Source organism: Carcharhinus amblyrhynchos, unplaced genomic scaffold (assembly GCF_965287045.1).
Source record: "Carcharhinus amblyrhynchos unplaced genomic scaffold, sCarAmb.v2.hapA scaffold_73, whole genome shotgun sequence".
NCBI lineage: Eukaryota > Metazoa > Chordata > Chondrichthyes > Carcharhiniformes > Carcharhinidae > Carcharhinus > Carcharhinus amblyrhynchos.
In genome coordinates this window covers 952,036-975,309 of record NW_027649813.1, presented here as the reverse complement: position 1 = coordinate 975,309, position 23,274 = coordinate 952,036, and the positions used below count along the sequence as shown (strand labels likewise).

General features: G+C 46.8%; 1 protein-coding gene across 1 annotated transcript; it reads right to left on the bottom strand.

Annotated features, from left to right (window-relative positions):
* Positions 1-415: 415 nt before the first annotated feature.
* On the bottom strand, positions 416-21,532 carry LOC145337759 (zinc-binding protein A33-like). Its single transcript, XM_080182606.1, has 6 exons — positions 21,053-21,532; positions 20,865-20,960; positions 20,538-20,771; positions 14,050-14,072; positions 12,810-12,925; positions 416-998 (listed from the first exon to the last, which is right to left on the bottom strand). Exons 1-6 carry the CDS (start codon positions 21,521-21,523, stop codon positions 445-447), a joined length of 1,494 nt encoding a protein of 497 aa, XP_080038732.1. The 5' UTR covers positions 21,524-21,532; the 3' UTR covers positions 416-444.
* Positions 21,533-23,274: the final 1,742 nt, after the last annotated feature.

The window sequence follows — 23,274 nt, the reverse complement described above, 5'->3', positions numbered from 1 at the left end:
CTTCGCTCTGAATGACAGGCGTCCTAACCATTAGACTCGCAGACTCTCCGGAGACCTGTCTTCCCCGCTCAGAGTGACGGGATTCTAACCAATCACCTTCCAAGAATCTGGAATCCCGCCTCCGTCCCTCAGAGTGACAGGAGCTCCGGCCAATCGGCTTCTCCATTCCCCGGAATCCCGCCTCCCTCACTCAGTGACAGACACAAACAACATGTTGAGTTTCTGCTTCTTGGATTTAATGATGAACTGTGGAATCTTTGAGAAAAACTGTTTCTATTCCAGTGGTTCTCAGATTGTTTTATTTGAAGAATCATTTTACAAATGTAATCATGGAGCCCCCAATGTAAATTATAATTCTATATAATAACCACAATATGAACAGGTTCCATCAGTTTACAGCTGGCAGGAGGCAGGGAGACGGCGTGAAATTATGGGATGGATCTGTTAGAGACCTTTAATCCCGCAGATTGTCAGCGGCGCCGAGTTTTTCCCGATGTTCGGTCCCGGACTGAAGACGGGAAAGATTCTCTCAGTGAAAGTGTGGGTGAAAGTGTGGGTGAAAGTGTGGAGATGGGACATGTTGTCCGCATTGTAAAATGACACCTGTCCACCCTCATAGTCCAGGAAAACCCCGATCTTCCGGGGATTCACACTCGGGGTGAGGGGGGTCTCTGACGGGGAGGTGAAGGCAAAATAATCACTTCCGGGTCTCAGCCTCACAGTCCAGAATCCGGGTCTCAGGGAGATTCCCCCTTTCCTGTTCACAGACTCTCGGGCCACTCCCAGAATCCACCCTGTCTTCTCCCCCACCTCCACCTCCCAGTAATGTCTCCCTGATGTGAATCCCTCTGATCCCAGGACAAATTCACAGGGATCAAACCTCTCCGGGGTGTCAGGGAGCAGCTGCCGTTTGTCTCCGAGTCTCACACTGGTCCGGTCCTCAGACAGGATGAGCCGGGGATGCGCTGTGTTCGGATCCAGAGTCAGAGAGGCTGGAGCTGGGGGAAAGTTAAAATAACACAGTCAGTGATTTAGAGAGAGGGGGTGGGGAGGGGAGAGAGTGTGAGGAGTGAGGAAGAGAGGAGAGAGGTTTGTGAGGGGGAGGGGAAAAACAGCAGGAATATGATGGGTGCATGGAACAGAGGGAGGGGAGGGGAGTGGGAAGAGAGCAGAAAGGAGATGCGAGGATGAAGGGAGAGAGTGAGAGAAAGGGAGGAGGAAGAGAAGGAGATGGAGCACTGAAGTGGGCAGAGGGAAAACAGAGCAGCAAACAGAGGGAGCAGGAGGGTGAAGAAAGAGAATGAGAGGAAAATGAGGAAGAGGGCAAGTCAGAGCCTGAAGGATTTAGATGCAGTGTATAGACAGCAACTGGGTGGCAGATATTGCGGCAGGCTGTAAGAGAACAATATGAAGATGTGGAGTGTATGGGCAGAATTTAACAATCTCATTGTGGCTGTTTTGTGCTGGAAAAATGTCATAAAATCTGGCATGATATGACGAGCTGGAATGGAGTCCATTTTTGCACCCATTCCCATTTTACCACCAAAACAACTGGCACAATTGGGAGCCTGTCCAAAATGGGTGAAACATCAATTTGCATCATTTGTATTCATCACAATGTAGTTAACAAAATTCACTCTGAATCATCCCAGCTTATTTGTTGCAGTTGGAATCAGTGAGGAAAACACCAGTTGCATTCAGAGAGCAGAGAGGGTGAGTGAGGAGGTAAGTCTCAGGTTTCAAATGGCTCTGTGTTGCTGGGGGGTGGGGGGAGGAGGTTGTTTCATGCTGTACAGGTTGCATTTTGGAGTGCGGTGAGAGGCTGATGCTGTTCATAGGGTTCGACTTTGGATTCTCAATGCTGACCCAAGTCTGAGCGCTGATCTTTGGTCTTATTGCTGAATCTGGGTCCTAGTGCTGGCAGCAGCAAGGTCTGTTGCTGGCGGGGAATGGGCTGGAAAGTCTCTGAAATGGCAGTGCTGCAGCCTCAGAATTTGTTAAGAAGTGCTGTTTCAGGCCTGGACTGCATGGATTCTAGGTTTGTGTTTGTGAGTGGAGGGGAAATGAGGACAGATGTGTTGCTGGTGGTCTTGTGACGGGGTGGGGGGGGTGGTGGCGATGTGGGGAGTATGTTTTGCTGGGGAGCTGCGGGGGGGTAATGTGGTGAGTGTGCATTGCAGGGGTACTGGGAAGGTAGAAGGAGTGTGTGTTGCTGCGGGTCTGTGGGTTGGGGAATGTGGGAAGTGTGTGATGGTGAGTTCTGTGATGGAATGCGGGTAGTGTGGGGGTATGGGGAGTGTGTGTTGTTCGGGGACCGTGTAAGGGGAAGTGTGAGTTCCTGGCGAGCTGTGGTGGGGAATGGGGGTAGTATGTGTTGCTGGGCTGGGGGCGAGCAGAGTTCTTTTAACCTCTCCATCTGTCTCTCCTCTTGCTGAAAACTCCCTCCCCACCCACCTGCTCTTCAAATGGCTCTCCCAATGTAACCTATTGGTCTTACTGTTCTTTGAGGAGGAGGGGCAGGAGGAGAATGTATCTGCAAATGAATAAAAGCATGGGAAGGGGCCAACTGGGAGAGTGGATGGAGAATGGGGATAGAGAGTGGGAGGAAAAGGTAAGTGCTTGGCAGAGAGATTGATTGTGTGACGTAGCGAGAGAGATACTGGAAAATACTCTGGAAGGAAATACTAAGAAGGAGAGATTGATGGGGGACAATACATGATCCTCACTGGAGTGTGGCCACACAGGCAAGTGATCCCAAATAATTCTATCCCAGGCTTGCTTATTCTGTTTAAATTAGTATTACAATAAATTTAAATAATGCATTCAACCTTGCATCTGTTCCAGGTGCGAGATTTATCGAGCCTGATGCCCGGTGCCGGTAAGATAGCGTGAGGTGAGAAACCGGGTGTGAACCTGACTTCTCAGCTCTCTGGCAATCTTACCAGCTCACTCCGCCCATCAGCTGGTGGGGCATAATGGTAATGTCATCCCCAAAGAGTCTACAAACAGACAGGTTTGCTGTGTGACAAACATTTGGCAGATGAAATATCATGTAAGAAAATGTGAAGTTATGCACATTGATAGGAAGAATAAAGAAGCTGAATATTATTTAAATGGAGAAGGGCTGCAGAAAGCTGCAGCTCAGAGGGATTTCTGGGTCCTCATGCATTGATTACAAAAAGCTAGCATGCAAGTTCAGCAGGTATTAGGAAAGACAAGTGGAATGTTCATCTTAACTTAAAAGGGAATGGAGTATAAAAATCGGGCGATCTATACAAGGCACTAGTTAGACAACAGCAATTCTGGTCCCCTTATCCAAGGAAAGATATACTGGCATTGGAGGCAGTCCAGAGAAGGTTCACTAGATTGATTCCACTATGGAGACATTTTCTCATGAGGAGAGGGTAAGTGAGTTGGACCTGTACTCATTGGAGTTTAGAAGATTGAGAGGGGACTTTATTCAGACCTATATAATTCTCTGCAGGCTTGACAGGACAGACACTAAGGCATTGTTTCCCCTTGTGGCAGAGTCTAGGATAAGAGGGCATAATCTCAGAGTAAGGGGTCACCCATTTAAGACATAAGTGAGGAGAAAACGCCTCTGTTTGATCAGTTATGGTAACATTAAATGGCAGAGCAGACTTGATAGGCCAAATGGCCTCCATCTGTTCCCATATCTTATGGTCTCATGATCTTAGAAGGGGATAGAAATAGTACTCATTACTCCAGATATGGTCTCACTAAGGTCCTGTGCCCCTGCGGGAACAATTGCATATTTTTATACCTGGGTATCTTTACAATAGACACTAACGTCCTATCTATATTCCTAATTACTTGCTGGACCTGCAGACTAACTTTTTATGATTTATGCACCAGGACATCCAGCTCCCTCTGTACGCTAGAGTTCTGCATTTTCTCTTGGTACAATACCAGACCAGACCAAACCCTAAATTTGTTATGATCTTGGATGAAACCTTAATATTTGATAGTGTCCAGAATAGGAACAATCATGTTTTAGTTCTTGGATCTAATTTGAAATCCCTGTTATTTACTAAGAGTATAAATCATAAGAATTAGGAGCAGGAGTAGGCAATTTAGCCTCTCGAACCTGCTCCGCCATTTAATACAATCCTGGTTAATCTTGTCTCAGCCTCAACTCCACTTTCCTGCCCCTTCAATGCCAAACTAATTAAAAATCTGTCCCGATCATGTCTGTGGGATGGTTTCAGGGGTCAGCGATGAGGCCTGCGATGTCTGTGAGGGAATTGGTGAGAAAACTGGTTTAAACCACAACTGTCTGTTCAGTGCAACTTCAGACCCGAATCTCCCACATTCAGTGCATTGCAGGGATCACAATGATGAATATCATTAAATGCTGTGGGGCACAGCATACTCACACCAAACAGCCTGAAATCTGTAGGATGAGCGGGAATCTGTGCATGTGCACATCTCTGGGAGATCACTGAAAAGATCTCCCAGCACTGCCCTCCAACCCCCTCAGACATTGCCTGCCCCCACAGCCCTCCTACAAAAACTGCTGCTCCCCACAACACCCTCCCACCCCAACAGATATTGCTGGCCTCATCGGTGGCCCCCAAACCAGTTCCCCCGCAGAGACAATCTCCATACAGACATCACCGGCCTTATCATTGGCATCCCCACCCGCTACTGACTTTGCTGCACCACCTCCCCCACCCCCAGAGAGACATCCCTCCCCCACCACACAGACATTGCTGCCCCTTCCTTACAGACATCGATACCCCCCCCCACCCCTGCTGTACAGACATCACTGCACACCCTGCCCCCCCACCCCTCCCCTCGCACTGACATTGCTACCTACTCACCCCATGCCCCACGGATCTGGATAGTGTGGATACCCCACTCCTTGAACATGCTGACCTGACTGCTGCCCTGCAGAGAACTTGCGTTGTGCTACCACACACAACCCCAGCTTGCGAGCATTCCCTCTCTTGAATGGGAGTCCTCAGTATTGCACCTGCCCTGAACACAGCAGCTTATTAATTCAGAGCTCTGAGTATTGCACCTGCCCCAGGACACAGCGGCTTATTGAATGGCAGTCAATCAGCACCCCGAGGGACGCATAACATTCAATTGAAAGCAGCCTTCAAAATTTCTCACAAGGAATTGTTGCCAACTGTCCCTTGACTGGCCAAAGTCCCTGCAACCGCCACCCCCCAAGAGCTGTATATAAACTGCAGGAATGGACACACAACTAATCACACCACAAAGATACATTTGAGGAAATCAGCCCCAAGATTCACTGAGGCCGACCAAGAGCGTCTGCTTGATGCCATGGAGGAGAGAATTCAGTCGCTCTTCCCCAGCCAGGCGCCTCGTCCAAGGGGTGCAGTCACCATTGGCATTGTGGGAGGAGGTGGCAGAAGTGGTGAACGCCTGGAGCCTGACACTGAGCTCTGGCCGGCAGGGGCAGAAAAAACTGTACAACCTTCTTTGAGCAGCAAGGATGAGTGAGCATCCCACTTGGAACTCCGCACTTTCTTGGCACAGATCTGAAACCCTGTGCGAGCATTCAACAAGGCCCCCTTCCCCCAGAACAGAATCTAACCCCTTCCCCTCATCCCTCAATGAGCACCCTTCAGTGGTGACCCTTTTCCCCTCAACTGCCAGCACAAAACTCCCGAGACACAGGCACACATTACACACCATGCATTTGAATATATTAATGCTTGCGAGACACCTTAACCTCCTACAGCAGAAAAGCATAACTGCCACGTGAGGGCACAGAGTGGCGATGGTGTGCCTGACCTGCAGCAGCTGACCAGCGTTGAAGAGCGTACCGTGGAGTTGGCAGGGGGAGATAGTTCATCCAGAATGCTGACGGACAGCCAGGTCGGCATCCAGTTTGCAAGTGAGCATAAGCATAGCCCTCAACGTAAGTCCTCTTTGAAATAAGTGTGATGCTGTTTAGAATGTTTGACCTCCCTTCCCCTAATGTGTGTTTTGTTTTGCAGTTTTGGACCCAGGGGAACCTGGCCCTTTGTGTACTGGTGATCCCACCACCACCCCCGCTTCCGCTGTTCTGGAGCAAACTGCCCACGATCCCCCTGGACAACACCTTGGAGGGAGACTTTGAAGAATCTTCTGAGGACAGCACCACTGAAACGGCACCGGCATCGACCACACAACCCACGAATACAGAGACTATCACCACAGTGGGTAGCTTTAGTGTTGAGGCCTCTGGGTCACTATCTGGTGAGCACATCACAGACACTGATGCACATCCTAGGGCTCGGGCACATAGCGGTCAGCCAGAGGCGAGGATTCAGCTGTCCTCAAGCCAGATGCCGAGCCATGGGGCCAAGGCTGGTGGTGATGCATCAGGAAACACGAAGGGTTGTGGAGGGGCTGTCAGCAACCATGCTGTGACTGCAAGGCTGTTTAGGGGAGTCCAACAGAGCGCTGCTGCAAGAGGTGGTGCTGACACAGTGTGTGAACCAGACCAACATTGCAAGGGTTGCAACCACAGTGGAAAGTCTGACCCAGGGGTCTGTCCTCATGAGTGACAGGGTCCAGGACATCCTGGAGACACAGCAGGATACGAGCAAGGGTGTTGACGCCATCCAGGAGGCACAGCCTTTCTTAGCCATGGGTGTTGGGAAACTGTTGGCCATGGCTGGGACTCTCACTGGCATTCTGGAGACACAGTTGGCCGTGCCTGTGAGGCTCGATAACTTAGCCCAGCGTCAGAGGGCTACTGCTGAGGGGCTCCAGAGCCTGGCTTGCTCACAGAATGCTGCAGTGGAGGGGCTCCAGAGCTTGGCCCAGTCTCAGAGGGCTGGAACTGAGGGATCACAGATCATGGGGAGACGCATCTGAGCCTCCAGGACTGGCACGGCCAGGTGATACTGGAGTTCCTGGAGCTCAGTCCAGCTACCCAGGCGTCCCATGGAGTGTCCCTGGACCCTCCGGGCCCCACAAGTGAGGAGGAAGGGCTGGGGCCCATGCCGGGGCCTTCCGCCCAAGTGATCCCAGACGTCCCGAGACCTTCTGATTCCGCCCCCCTTCCGCACACCGGGGCATCTCAGGGCCAGCTAGAAGAACAGGGTGGCACTGAAATAGTGCCAGCGGCTAGTCAGCTGGGGCCCTCCAGGTCCCGGCCACCCAGAGGACACCCGCCAAGGGCATCAGAGGCAACGGGTTGTGCATCATTGCTGGATACCTCCACCTCTGGTGTGCATCCAGGGGTCGCACATAGAAGCAGCAGTAGACCACAGGAAGTTAGAAAGTTCTAGTTCACTGAGAGAACATGGGTGAAGGTTATCAGTAGTCAGGGTTAATTGATCACGAACGTTAACAGCACAATAAACTTTTATTTGCACTTCACAGCTGTGACTAATGTGTCTCTAATTCCACACCTCCCCGCCCCACCCCACCCCAAAGTGCAGAGTTGTCCCCATTCCCTTGCATAGAGGTGCTTGGAGACTCAGCTACATGTGAGAGAGTGCCTGTCCTACCTTCCCCAACACCCACCAGACTCTTAGTGCAAGTGAGCCCCTCCACCACCCCCATCCCCCAATTGCCCAACAAACATGTCTCCCCAACCCTTACAGCTACTTGGGCCAGGGTGGCAGCGTGCATTCAGAGTGGAGGTTAGGGATCAGGCTTGAGTGGCCCCAGGGGCAGGATCCCAGTGTGCACAACAGCGAGAGGTCATCATCCTCCAGCTTTCAACCAAGACACACAACCACTGCCAGCCCAGGCACATTAACAGGTTTGGAGCTATCTGGGGGGGATATGGTGGTGGGTTGACAGAGGCTGTGGAAGGGTGATGTGGCGGTTTGAGGGCCCAGATCGGTTTGGAGGGGGAATAGCAGCTGCAATTGCTCCTGGAGTGTGGTGGTTGCAGCCCCCTCACTGCACAGCACCAGCTCGGTGAAGCGGGCTGTAATCAAGGCGTCCCTCACTGCCCTTCCCGGCCAGGCACCTGCTATCGCCTCCATCCTCTTTCCTCCGTCTCCTCATATGGTGGGACGACCACTTCGCCCCCTTGCCCCTCATCCTCCACCTCTTCCTCCTCCTGCTCCAGCTGGTCTCCCTGCTGCTGGGTGATGTTGTGCAGCACACAGCAGATAATTATAATGTTTGAGGCACACACAGGGTCAAACTGGAGACCCCCCCCAGAGTGGTCCAAACAGCGGCACCGCATTTTCAGCAGGATGATGCACCGCTCTACATGGGTGCTGCATGGGTCTCGTTGTAACAGGTCTCCACCTCGGTCTCGGGCCTCCGCACAGGTGTCATCAGCCGTGACCTCAGTGGGTAACCTTTGTCACTCAGTAGCCATCCTGGTAGCCTGGGCCGGTCTTCAAAGAGGCCGGGGATGTCCGACTGCCTGAGCACAAAACTGTCATTGACACTCCCTGGATGGCATGCATCGACCTGCATGGTCTCCATTCGATGGTCACATATGATCTGCACATTTAGGGATTGGAACCCTTTCAATGAACTAAAAAAATTACAGCACAGGAACAGGCCCTTTGGCCCTCCAAGCCTGCACCGACCATGCTGTCCGACTGAACTAAAACCCCCGACCCTTCTGGGGACATTATCCCCCTATTCCCATCCTATTCATGTATTTATCAAGACGCCCTTTAAAAGTCACGACGATATCTGCTTCCAGTACCTTCCCCCAGCAACAAGTTCCAGGCACCCACTACTTTGCGTAAAAAAACAATCTGCTTCGTACGTTTTGTTTAAACTTTGCGCCTTGCACCTTAAACCTGTGCCCATGGTAATTGATTCTTCCATCCTGGGAAAAAGTTTTGTCCATGCCTGTCATAATCTTGTAGACTTTTATCAGTCGCCCCTCAACCTCTGTCGTTCCAGTGAGAACAAACCAAGTTTCTCCAACCTCTCCTCATAGCTAATGCCCTCATACCAGGCAACATCATGGTAAATCTTTTCTGTGCTCTCTCCAAAGCCTCCACATCCTTTTGGTAGTGTGGCGATCAGAACACTATATTCCAAGTGCAGCCGAAGCTTCTATAAAGCTGCAACATGACTTGCCAATTTTTAAACTCGTCTCCCAGCCGATGAAGGCAAGCATGCCTTTTGCCTTCTTGACTACCTTCTCCATCTGCATTGCCACTTTCAGTGACCTGTGTACCTGTACACCCAGATCCCTTTGCCTATCAATACCCTGAAGGGATCTGCCATTTAGTGTATATTTGCTATCTGTATTAGACTTTCCGAAATGCATTACCTCTCATTTCTCCAGATTAAACTCCACCTGCCATCTCCATCCAAGTCTCCAACTGATCGATATCCTGCCGTATCCTCTGATGGTCCTCATCGATATCTGCAAATCCACTAACCTTTGTGTCGGCTGTAAACTTACTCATCAAACCAGTTACATTTTCATCCAAATCATTTATATATATTACAAACAGCAAAGGGCTGGGACAGACTGCAAATCATTAGCAGATGTGTGCCCAGTAACAGCAGATTCCGTGCAGTCCATGTCTGAACCTCGGCACGCCAGCCTGGAGCAGTAACTGCTTCATCTGGTTAGGCCTCAGTCAGCACATGGTGCACTACTCTCCCAGCACTCAGTGTATCCCCCGACCATAGCCCACAGCAAGACAATGCCACTGCACAGTGCTCTGGAGGGAAAGGCTGAGCAGGATTCCTTCAGGGACCCTCACCCTGAGAAAATAGAAGCACCCCTGCCCGCAACCCAGATATCACAGACCAACATCTGAAGGCAGCAGGAAGAAGCCCACCAAGCATCTCCAGGGCCTGCCTACAACGTCCCTCACACTCTGTACGCTGCACTTACCTCCTGACGCCAGTTCAAGGCTGCCACACCAGGTCTTTTATATATCTACTCTGATTTGTGTCAAAGTGACATCACACCAAAGAGGTGGGAGACGCTAACCTGGGTGGAGATTGTCACGTTGATCCCGATAATGGCATTCCAAAGTATGGTAAGTGATGGAAATCAGTGGGTGGACAGTTTTCAGTGCTCTCCCGGCGGCCCATTTTTTCCCGGTTAGGGGATGCGTGCGGGTCGTAAACACTCTGGGGTACCTGTGAAAAGTTCGACTCATGCATCTCCCAACCCAACCCACCAAAAAATGAGCACATTGCAAAGGGAGAATCGCCCCCATAATTTCTCCTCGTCTGTGTTTTATATCTGCCACCCCATATCTTAAAACTGTCAGCTTTTGGTTTAAATCGCCCCACAAGAGGAAACATCTGCTCTGAGTCTGCTTTGTGAATGCCCCTTAGCATCTTGTATACCTCAATTGTATCTCCTCACATTTTTCTCAGCTCCAGAGAGAATCGGCCTACACTGGCTAACCTCTCTTCATAAGACAAACCCTTCATCTCCAGAATCAAGCTAGTGAACCTTCTCTGAACCAGCTCCAATGCAATTCCATCCCTCCTCAAGAAAGGGCACGAAAACTGTACACAAGTGCAGTCTCACAAATGCTTTACACAAGAGCAATAACACTTCACTACTGTTATGTTCTATACCTTTAACAATAAATATGAAGATTCCATTTGCTTTCCTTATTACCTGCTATACCTTCATCCTAGTTTTTTTGCCATTTGTGCATGAGGACACCCAGGTCGCTAATCATTTGCCTTTGTATTTTTCCTATCAAAATGGATAACTTCACACTTATTCACTTTAATCTCATCTGCCAAATTTTGTCCTATTCACTTAAACTCTCCTTACCCATTTATAAATTTCTTCTTTTGTTATCACAACTTACTTTCCCATCTATTTTAGTGTCATCTGAAAATTTGGCTGTGGTATCCACTATTCCCTGAATGCGGGAGGTTAATATAGATTATAAAGAGTTGGGGTCCGAGGGCTGAACCCTTTGGCACCCCAATAGTTACAACGAGCCAACTCAAAAATCACCCATTTATCCTGACTTTCTGCTATCTGCTTGTTTGCCAATGTTCTATCAAAAATAATAAATTATCCCTCATCCCATGATGAACGAACCATTTGTGTGGCACCTTATCAAATACTTTCTGGACCTCCAGTTATACTACATCGACAGGATCATCATGATCCACTTTGCTTGTTACATTTTTGAAGAACTCAAGCAAATTTGTCAAAGGTTTCCCCTTCAGTTGTCTAAAACCTTAGTTAGACCTCACTGGGAGTATGGACATTATATCTTAAGAAGGATGATTTGACCATGGAGGAAGTTCCAAGCAGGTTTACAAGAATGGAACCTAGGCTTCAAGGGTTTAGTTACAAGGATAGTTTCGAAAAATTTGACCGTTATTCTCTCGAATTCAGGAGGTTGAGGGGTGATTTAATAGAAGTCTACAAAATATTCACAGGGAAGGTCAGGATGGATAAGGATAAGCTATTTCCACTCGTTGAATGCCTAGAACCAGGGGCCATAATCTAAAAATTAGAATCAAGTTGTTCAGGAGAGATGTTAGAAAATAATTCTACATGTAGAGAGAGGTGGATGTTTGGAACCCTTTCCTTCAAATAGTGGTGGATGCTGGATCAATTATTAATTTTAATCCCTACAGTGCAGAAGGAGGCCATTTGGCCCATTAAGTCTGCATCAACAACTATCCCTGTAACCCTACTTATTTTGCCTGTTAATCTCCATGATACTAAGGGGCAACTTAACATGGCCAATTCACCTAACCTGCACATCTTTGGAGTGTGGGGGGAAACCACAGCTCCCAGAGGAAATCCACACAGACACAGGCAGAATGTGCAAATTCCACACAGACAGTGACCTGTGGCCAGAATTGGACCTGGGTCCCTTCTGCTGTGAAGCAGCGATGCTAACTACTGTGCTACTGTGCCACCATACTTTAAGTCTGAGATACTTTTATTCAGCAGGGGTATCAAGGTACACGGGCCTAGTACAGGTATATGAAGGTAGGCCACAGATCAGCCATGATCTTATTGAATGGTGGAGTGAGTTTGAAGGGATGAATGGCCTACTCATATTCCCATGTTCCTATGTCCCTTTTTCTAATGATGAGGATCGTTCCAAGTTGCTCCCTTTCTATGACCTCTGCATTTTCTGTATCTTTTGGGATGGTAGCGTGCTCCGTTGTGAAAACTGAGGCAAAACATTGACTGAGGATCTCAGCCATTTCTGTGTTCTGCCATGATCTTATTGAATGGCGGGGCAGGCTTGAGGGGCTAGATGGCCTACTCCTGCTCCTATTTCTTATGTTCTTATACAATCTTGATCTTCAATTGAATGGCGATGCCTCACCGAGAGGAACAATCTGTAGAATGGACTAATCACAGGTCTTAAAGGGACCACTGGAAACCCCTTTGGAAATGATGCTCTGTTTCCTGCTCTATAAACTGCAAGCGACATCATTATCACAATGCTGTTCCAGTGAGTTTGTGGTTTGGAAACTGGTTTTCTCATTTTCTACATTCAAACACTGACTGTTTCTCAAAATTATTGCACTGCTCCTGCGAGAATGAAGGCAGCTTTTGATGATTTCTCTGTGACCAGGAGATGAGTTATTTTTCTTACTCTTGCTCACTGTTCCTTTCTCTCTCTCACCCCCACTGTTTTTCATGAGGGATTCTTGTCCCCTGTCCCCTTTTCAGGAATCACAGAACATTTTCCCACAGTGCAAAGCAGTGGGAAACTGGACAGTGATTTTGTTCTGAAGATCAGCCCTCAGAATGGATTGAGCCTCTAATCAAATTCATAGAGTGGAAATGTGAATATTTAATCTGGGACCTTAAAGCCTGTTTAGTTTCTTCACAACTGTATTGGTAATCAGGAAAATGAATATAAGATTTTTACCGGGAATACTGGGTTTCATCATTTCTCTCCAAGCTGTGCACTGAAAAAGGTATTTGAACTTCTTGATAGACAGGGTGGCATCAAATACTGAGAGTCTGCGCTCACCATCACTAATCCTGTAAACGTTAAAAAGAGATGCAAGAAAATATCCAAAGTGAAATGGTAATCTTGTTTTTTTTAATTGAAAAAGATAACTTATAAATTCAAGAGCAGAGAATGGAAACAGTCATGTCCTGAAAAAGGTTCAAAATCTGACAACAGCCCATCACACACTGCAGGAATTGATAAACATTTAGTCTGTCCACTTGCTGTATTATAAATAAAGTTTGTAGAACATCCCAAAGCTGAAAATCCAATTCTGCAATCCCTGGACCCCACAACTCTATAAGAAGTCTCACAACACCAGGTTAAAGCCCAACAGGTTTCTTTGGTAGCACAAGCCACTAGCATTCATAGCACTACCCCTTCATCAGGTGAGTCACAACTCCCCCAGAATCCTGCTCTCTTCAACTTCTGGCACCTTGAAGATCTCTGATTTCAGTCATTCCCTGTTGGGAGTTGGACCTTCAGTTGCCAAGGTCCTGAGCTCTGGAATTCTCTCCCTGATCCTTTCTATCTTTCTAATTCTCTTTCTTCCTTCGAAACGCTCTCTGAAATCCACCTCTTGCCATCCGGATTAATATTTCCTTATTTGGCTCTGTGTCAATTTACTTTATAACACTCCTGGGAAACTCCTTGAGGTACTAATTTACGATAAAGGCACTATATAAATACAAGTCATTACTGTTGTGTTTAAGGACACAGAACCAGTTTGTATTTAGTATAAAATTAGAATCTGTTTCCCCTCTTTAACGTGAGACTTTCTTGGGTTGGTCAGGCTCCATGCAGGGATATGGGTGACCCACTGCTTGGGAACATGGACTGTGTGGCTCTCTCGGGGTCAGTAGGAAGGTCACAGACACTAACAGCCAACATCGGGCAAGTGATCACTTCTGGCCTGTGAACCGGATTGTATCAATTATACCTCCCGCTTGTTTATTACAATATTGTAGCAGTTATATAAAATCATTGTAATAAAGGCAGTTATTTTTAAACTCTGGTCCATGAACTACACACCAAATTTCCATGGCCCAATGACAGATTATTTAATGTTGTGACAACAACGAATAAATAAACAAAAATGATACTTTACTAAGTTTATTTTAACAAATAGTGGATTTCAGTAAAGAACATGTCCTACCTTCTCTCCTGACAAGCTTCCTCCTGAAAGAAATGAATCAGGAACAGTGAGGGTGACAGTAACAGATTTCAGGAGCAGTTAGACAGGCTGGTGAAATGAGCAGACTCAGAGCAGACGAGATTTCACACGGAAATGTAAAGTGATGCATTTTGGAAGGAAGAGTGTGGAGAGTCAAATAAACTGGAATTGAACATCAGTCCCGCTCACAGACACAGTGACTCTCACACACCGTACCAGACATACCCACACACTCACAACATGCAACTGGAACTGGATTACAATGGGAGTTCCAGGAGAAAATTAAACTTGGGAAACACAAATAATCACAAAGCAAGTTTGAAGCTGAAGAAAACACATTCTCAGGAAATTACAGGAATTCCCAGAAATCTGCAGATCGTGTGGGATCCATTAGTTCAGAGACAGCAGGAAAACCATTCAGGAAGGGACACAAAATTCTGTTCAATTCAGTTAGTATTTTTCAGTAAATTCTATATGAATTTCACAGTTAAGAACATTAGAAGTAGGAGCAGGAATAGGCCACCTAACCCTTCGAGCCTGGCCCGCCATTCGATAAGATCATGGCTGATCTGAAGTGGATCAGTTCCACTTTCCGTCTTTCTCCCCATAACCCTTAATTCCCCTGTCTATCAGAAACCTATCTACCCGTGACTTAAATATATTCCGCGAGGTAGCCTCCACCACTTCAACGGGCAGAGAATTCCAGAGATTCACCACCCTTTGAGTGAAGAAGTTCCTCCTCAACTCTGATCTAAACTGCATCCCCCCCTTATCTTGAGGCTGTGCCCTTTAGTCCTGCTGTCCTTTCTAAGTGGGAAGAATCTCTCTACCTCTAACCTATCTATTCCCTTCATTATCTTGTACATCTCTATCAGATCCCTCCTCAGCCTTCTAAACTCCAATGAGTACAGACCCAGTCTATTCAGTCTCTCTCTTCGTAGGCTAACCCCCTCATCTTCGGTATCAGCCTAGTGAACCTTCTCTGCACTCCCTCCAAGGCCAATATATCCTTCCGCAAGTGCAGTGACCAAAACTGCACACAGTACTCCAGCTGCGGCCTCACCAGTACCCTGTACAGTTGCAGCAAAACCTGCCTGCTTTTATATTCTATCCCCCTCGCTATAAACGCCAACATTCCATTTGCCTTCTTGATCACCTGCTGCACCTGCAGACTGGCTTTTTGTGATTTGTGCACAAGGACCCCCAGGTCCCTCTGCACCATAGCATGCTGCAGCTTTTTACCTTTTAAATAATAATCCCTCCTACTATTGTTTCTACCAAAGTGGATAACCTCACATTTGCTAACATTATACTCCATCTGCCAGGTCCTCGCCCACTCATTTAGCCTATCCAGATCCCTCTGCAGACTTTCCACACCCTCCACACAATTTGCTTTTCCACTCATCTTCGTGTCATCAGCAAATTTCGTCACCCTACACTCAGCCCCCACCTCCAGATTATCTATGTAAATGGTAAACAGTTGAGGCCCCAGCACCGATCCCTGCGGCACTCCACTAGTCACCAACTGCCAACCAGAGTAGCATCCATTGATTCCAACTCTCTGCTTCCTATCACACAGCCAATCCTCAATCCACGCTAACACCTTACCCCCATCTCCGTGCACCCTAACCTTCTGCAGCAAAATTTGTGAGGCACCTTATCAAACGCCTTTTGGAAATCTAAAAACACCACATCCACCGGTTCCCCTCTGTCTACCGCACTAGTCACATCCTCATAGAAATCCAATAAATTCATTAAACACGACTTCTCCTTAATGAATCCGTGTTGCATCTGCTCGATCAAACCATTCTTTTCTAGGTGCCTCGCTATTTCTTCTTTGATGACAGATTCGAACATTTTTCCAACTGCAGACGTTAAACGAACCGGCCTATAATTCCCTGCCTTTTGTCTGCTACCTTTTTTAAACAGCGGCGTAACATTAGCCGTTTTGCAATCTTCTGGCACTTCCCCGGAGTCCAGCGAATTTTGATAAATAATTACTCATGCATCCACTATCACCTCTGCCATTTCTTTCAGAACTCTGGGATGCATTCCATCCGGTCCCGGGGACTTGTCTACCTTCAGTCCTGTTAGTCTATCAAGCACTACCTCTCTAGTGACAGTGATCACATTAAGGCCCTCATCTCCTACCATCCTTCTATCTTTAATATCTGGCAAACTATTCGTGTCCTCCTCCGTGAAAACTGAGGCAAAAAAACTTATTTAAAGCCTCAGCCATTTCCTCATTGCCCACCGCTAAATTCCCCCTCTCATCCTCCAAGGGTGCAACATTCACTCTCGCCAATCTCTTCTCCTTCATATATTTGTAAAAACTTTTACTGTCATTTTTTATATTTAGAGCTAGTTTAGCTTCATACTCTATCTTTCCTTTCTTTATCACCTTCTTCGTCATTCTTTGTTGATTTTTAAATCTTTCCCAATCTTTTAATCACCCACTATTTTTAGCCGCTCTGAACGCATCAGCTTTTAATTTAATACTCTCCTTCATTTCCTTAGATAACCACAGCTGGTTAACCCTTCTCCTACAGTCCTTCTTTACCATTGGAATATATTTCTGCTGAGTACCATAAAAGATCTCCTTAAAAATCCTCCACTGTTCCTCATCCGTCCTACCAACCAATCTGTGCCCCCAATCTACATTTGCCAATTCCGCTGTCATCCTATCATACTCCCCTCTGTTCAAACAGAGGACACAGTTTCGGGACCCTACTTTCTCATCCTCCATCTGCATCAGAAATTCAATCACACTATGATCACTCGTCCCAAAAGGATCCCTCACAAGAAGATCCCTAATTCTACCTGCCTCGTTACACAGCACCAGATCTAAGATAGCTCGCTCCCTCGTAGGTTCCGTTACATACTGTTCAAGGAAACTATCCCGACAGCATTCCAAGAACTCTTCCTCAAGCCCACCACGTCCGACTTGGGTTAACCAATCAATATGCAGATTAAAATCCCCCATAGTTATCACTGTTCCGTTTCTCTACGCATCAATTATTTGCTTGCTTATTGCCCGCCCCACCTCAAAGTTATTATTTGGGGGCCTATAGACCACACCCACCATCGTCTTCCTCCCCTTACTATTCCTTATCTCCACCCACAACGATTCCACATTCTGCTCTTTGGAGCCTATATCTTCTCTTACTACCGCCCTGATATTATCCTTAATTAACAGAGCTACCCCACCCCCTTTTTCCTCCTGTCTATCCTTCCTAAACACCTGATACCCCTGGACATTCAGCTCCCAGTCCCGGTCACCCTGCAACCATGTTTCCGTAATGGCCACTAGATCATATCCATTTGCGCTGATTTGTGCCATGAGCTCATTCACTTTGTTCCGTATGCTTCATGCATTCAGGTAAAGTGTCTTTATACCAGCTTTTATTTGGACCTTATTTGTAGAAATGCTACTAACCTCTCTCATGCCCCCTACTCCTTTTATTCGTGGAACATCCTCAACATTTACTTGCACACGTACCCTCTCCTTTACTTTAGATTTTATAATTCCACCCCCCCGCCCCCCGCAATTAGTTTAAAGCCCTATCTACAGTCCTAGTTATACGATTCAACAGGACTCTGGTCCCGGCATGATTCAGACGAAGACCATCCCATCTGAACAGAACCCATCTGCCCCAATACTGGTGCCAATGCCCCATAAATTCAAATCCATTCAAAGAACAAAAGAACAAAGAACAAAATCAGCCCGGGAAACAGGCCCTTCGGCCCAACGAGCCCACGCTGCCATCTCAACACCACCTTTCTACCCATGACCCCAATCTAATGTTTTATGGCCATCCAGATTGAGGGAAAACTGATTTAGGGACAATTTATTCCTGCCAATCAGCCTAACAGCACATCTTTGGGCTGTGGGAGGAAACCGGAGCACCCGGAGAAAACCCACGCAAGCACGGGGAGAATGTGCAAACACCCACAGACACCGGCCCAAATTCATGTGTCTGCACAGCAATCAGCGATAGTCACTGAGCTGTCGTCTTGCCCAGTATCTTGTCCGGTTTAGGCACACACTAATGACATGAAGCACTAGGCCAATCTCGAACAACCAAGAGCAGCCCCAGTACGACCCATCGCGTGTATGCCCCTTGTTGGACACGAAGTGGACCGACTTTTTTTTTTCTTTTGTTTTTATCCAGCTCCCTCTTGAACATATGCAATAAACTGGCCCCAATAGCTTTTTGTAGTAGAGAGTTCCACAGGATAACAACTCTATGAATGAAGAAATTCTTCCTTATCTCAGTCCTGAATGGCTGACCTCTTATTCGTCGACTGTTCCCCAACATCGGGAACATTCTTCTCGCATCTAACCTGTCCAGTCCCATCAGGATTTTATTTGTTTCTATGAGATCCCCTCTCATTCTTCTAAATTCCAGTGAGGGCCACTTGGTAGCACTGAGGATGACTGCTTTAATCACTTTGCTAATGATTGATTAGACTGATGGGGTGATAATTTGCTGAATTGTCCTGCTTTTTATGGCCAGAATATACCTGCATAATTTTCCTGGTTGTCAAGGAGATGCTAGTTTTGTCGCTGTCCTGGAACAGCTTGATTAAAGATGCTGCTAGCTAGGGAGAACAAGTCTTATGTACAGCCGGGATGTTGTTAGGCCCCACAGCATTTTCTGTATCCAATGCCTCCTGCTTTTTATTGATATATGGAGTGAACCAGATTGGCTGAAGACGGGCATCTGTGATATGATCAGGAGGAAGGTAAGATGAATCAACCACTTAGAACTGCTAGCTAATTATGGTTGCAAATACTTCAGCCTTGACTTTTGCACTGACATGTTGAGCTCTCCCATCACTGAGTATATTTGAGGAGCCTCCCTCTCTGGTTAGTTTCTTAACTGCTCACCACCAGTTATGACTGAACATGCCAGGTCTGTAGAGCTTTGATCTGATCTGTTGGTTGTGGAATTACTTAGTCCAATCTAAAGCATGCTGCTTCTACTGTTTGGCATGCATGTTGACTTGTGTTGCAGCTTCACCAGGTTAGTTTCTTATTTGTACGTAGTGCCCTTGGCATTCTCTTCCACCCATTTCGTTGCACTGGGGTTAGTCTCCTGGCTTATGGGTAATGCGAAAGAGAAGGATGTGTCAGGCCATGAGGTTACAGATAGTAGTTGAATCCATTTCTGCTGCTGATGATTGCGCTCAGTGTCTCAAGGATCCTGAGCCATTAGATCTGTTCTAAATCCATTCTATTTAACAGAGTGGTCATGCCACAAAACACAATGTTAGCTGTTCTCAGTGTAAAACTGGGACTTTCTCTCCATAAGGACTATGTGGTGATCATTTCTACCAGTACTGACATAGACAGATGCATCTGTGACTGGTAGATTTGTGAGAGTGAGTTCAAATAGATGTTTTTTCTTTTGTTCCTTATTTCACCACCAGTCACATGGCTAATCTGGTAGATATATCCTTTATTACTCAGCCAGCAGTGGTACTGTGAGCCAATGTTGGTGCTGGACATTGAAATGCCCTACCTAAGTGGTGTTCAACATGGAAGAGCACTGATCCCTGAGCCACACATTCATCTCCTTAATCCTGTTTACTCTGCACCAAATTGCACGTGGTTCAGGTAGTAATCCAGAGATAACCAGCTTGTCGGTTCTGCTTTTTAATTTGGTTCCCAGAACATCATACTCCCTCTGCAGATCCTTAGTTCCTATTTTGCCTATGTCGTTGGCACCCACACGAACCACGACAACCAGATTCTCACCCTCCCACTCCAGGTTCCTCTGCAGCCCAGATGAGACATCCTGGACCCAAGCAGACAACACACCCTTCGGTATTCTTTATCCTTGTCACAAAAGACAGTGTCTATACCCCGAATCACACTATCCCCAATTACTACTACATTCCTCTTTACTTCTTCTGCTTTGAACTCTGTCTGCACCACTGTACCGTGGGCAGTTTGCTCGTCCACCTTGCAGCCCTCGTTCTTGTCCACACTGGGGGCAAGAATCTCAAACCTGTTGTGCAGATTCAGGGGCTGAGGCTTTTGGGTCCTCCCCCTCCTTCCTCCCCCCAACCCCCCTCCTTCCTCTCACCCTTCCTCCCCCCATCCCCTCCTTCCTCTCACCCTTCCTCCCCACACCTCCCCCCTTCCTCCCCACACCCCCCTCCTTCCTCTCACCCTTCCTCCCCTCAGCAACCCCCTCCTATTCCTGACCCTCAGAGTTAGTCAGTTTAGGGGGTTTGACTTTCTCTTGTAACACATTATCTAGGTTACACTCCCCCTCCCTGATGAGTCTCAGTGTCTGAAGCTCAACTCTTCAAGCAACCAGCACTTACTGCAGACATGGTCACTGAGAAGTACCTTGGAGTCCACCAGCTCCCACATCATACAGAAACAGCACATCACATGTCCCTCCATCAGTTGTTTAGTGTGAAGTTTCCCTGAACTGAGCCACAATATATTCCCTCACCTTCAGAAACATCAGCTCGTCTTTTTGCTCCATCTGTTTCTGCAACTTTGAGAGTTTCTCCTCAATGGAATTTAAATTCTCCTGAATCTCTCGAAGGTTTCTCTCCATTCGTTCTAGAATCCACTCCTCTTCTTCCCTGAGATCTCTGAGTAATCGCTGCTCTTTCTCAGTGAGAATCTGGTGCATTTTAGTGAACTCAGACGTGATGTGGGTCTGCAGACTGCTCGACTGTTCCTACTCAATGAAATGTGAGACATAATTAATGTCCTGCGATAAAGGGAACAAAACTAACCGAGATCCCAGAAAATCAGCACAGGGAGACCTTACCCTAACTTCAGAAATCTTCCCTTTCTGTTTCTGTTCCGTTTCTAGAACAGCCAATTTCTTCTCTGTGAGAGAATCTAAGGAAGATTTCAGCTGATCCTGGGATTAGGAGAAAACAAAATCACAGAATGAAAGTGCTGGATGTTGAAAATGTGATAAAATTATCATCTTATGAAATATTTTCCATTTACCTTGTAGATTTCAACAGCTTCATCAATGGGCAGGAAGTTGTGGGATTTGTGTTCCCGCGAATCTCTACAAATCAAACAGATCAATTTCTTGTCAGTTTCACAAAACAGCTTCAGTTCTTCCTGATGTTTCTCACAGTGAATTTTACTTTCCTTCTCTTTCGGATTCAGCTTCAATTGTCGAGCTTTCTCGGCCAGATTCGCTAAGGCCCGATTTACCCTGAGGATTTTTTCTGGAAACTCCTCTCTACATTCCGGACAGGAGTTTATCTCCTTCTTTTCCCAACTCTGGGTGATACAGGAGCGGCAGAAGTTGTGTCCACATTCCAGTATTACCGGGTCGGTGAAAAAATCGAGACAAATGGGACAAATTGTCTCCTCGGTCAAACTCTGGAGCTGTTGTCTGGAAGCCATGTCCATACTCAGCACTTCCTGATTCAAACCGCTTTCAGTTTCGGTGTTACTGCCGCACATCCTCAGTTCAGCTATTTCCCGATGAAGTTCACTGCAGCACTCAGGGAATTATTATTACAGAGCGGGCCATGTCCACTTTCACACTGGAGATAAAAACTGGCGCGGTCCAGAGAATGATGGTGGGGAATCATTGAGCCCTGTCGGGGGTGGGTGGTGGGTGGGGGTGGTGATGATGGGGGTTGGGCTCCCGGGAATGTTGACAGTGGAAAGAGGGAGACCGTGAGGGAGAAAGGAGGGAGAGATAAACGGGATCGAGATTCCATTACATTTCTCTTCAGTCTGAACTCGCTGCCGATTAAAACCACCCTGGTGAAACTCGGTGTCAGATCCAGATCCAGAAACTGAATTGTGTTCATGACTGCAGCCGCTCACATGAAAACATCAAATACTATAAATATCAAAGAGAAATTTACACAAAAGCTACAGGGAAGATATTTAGAGGGTTTGATCTGTCAAGTTTGGTTCATTTTCTAGAAAGAATAACTTACGGTTTTATAAATGCTTATGAATCCCTCCCGGGGACCCTGACCCAGAGAAACATCAACTGATGACGGAGTAAATACAGAAAATGCTGGAAAATCTCAGCAGGTCTGACAGCATCTGTGGAGAGAGAACAGAGCTAACGTTTCGAGTCTGGATGTCTCTTCGTCAGATTCCAACATCCGCAGTAATTTGCTTTGAACTGATGAGGGAACATTTCAAGTGGAATCTCTCCTCCAATATCCGGCGGAGTTTCTTCACACAGAGAATGGGGAGAATGTGGAACTCGCCGTCACATGGAATGGTTGAGGGGGAGAGAGTTGGTACATTGATTGGGAGGCTTGGATTACCAGATGATTTTATACCGCACAGATTGTATATGGAGTTTGTTTTTTGTCTGAAAAAAATGAGCTCACCATTCGACGAGATGGATTTACACACTGAAATTCTGCAATAATTCAATCTATGCTGCGAGAATTAGTTGGCTTTGAAATCCGCAATAAAAATATTTAAATATAAATTGTTGTGCTAACTCGAGGATTTAACAACGGTAATCGTGGAGAACAAGTGATTGGGGAAATCAGGATCTGAACAGGGTCGCTGTCAGCCTTGGCATCTCGACTCTGACTTGTACAAGTCAACTCCAATCTACTGCACTCCTGCTTTGTCGGTTCAGCTGGTGAAAATCGCAATAGGATTCATTCTGCCGGATGAAATGTTGGACACTGAACTCTCTCCATGGACCTCGTTAGACTTCACAGGGGATCATAGAGTCACTGAACAGCATAAAATCTACTATGATCCCGATATGTTCCATCTAAAGTGTATTCTTAAATAATTATTAATCTTAATTTACTGAGTTCACTGGTAACAGCTGTATTCGTTTCTAAAAGGACATCGACACATCTTCCTTTCCAACAGCCGCTTATGCACAGCTCTGGTAATGCAGTGTTAGTTGTTCCTGACAGGAATTAGGAATATTCCCATTCTGCCCTTTCCAGCCTTTCAGCCTCAGCATTGAATTCAGGAACTTCAGATTCTAACCACCGTTACCATTCTGCTGTAACCATTAACACTGCTCTGGAACCACCTTATGCTTCTTCACCAGTCCCATTCCCCATTCTCTTTTACTTTGTATCGTTACACCTTTAGACATTTCACCTCTCCTGTCCTGCACCATTTCATAGAACTTTCCCTGTTGTTATTCTCCGCCCTTTTCCCCCACACTGTCCTTGCTGAGAAATTATTTACTCTGTAAAATATTCCAGTTC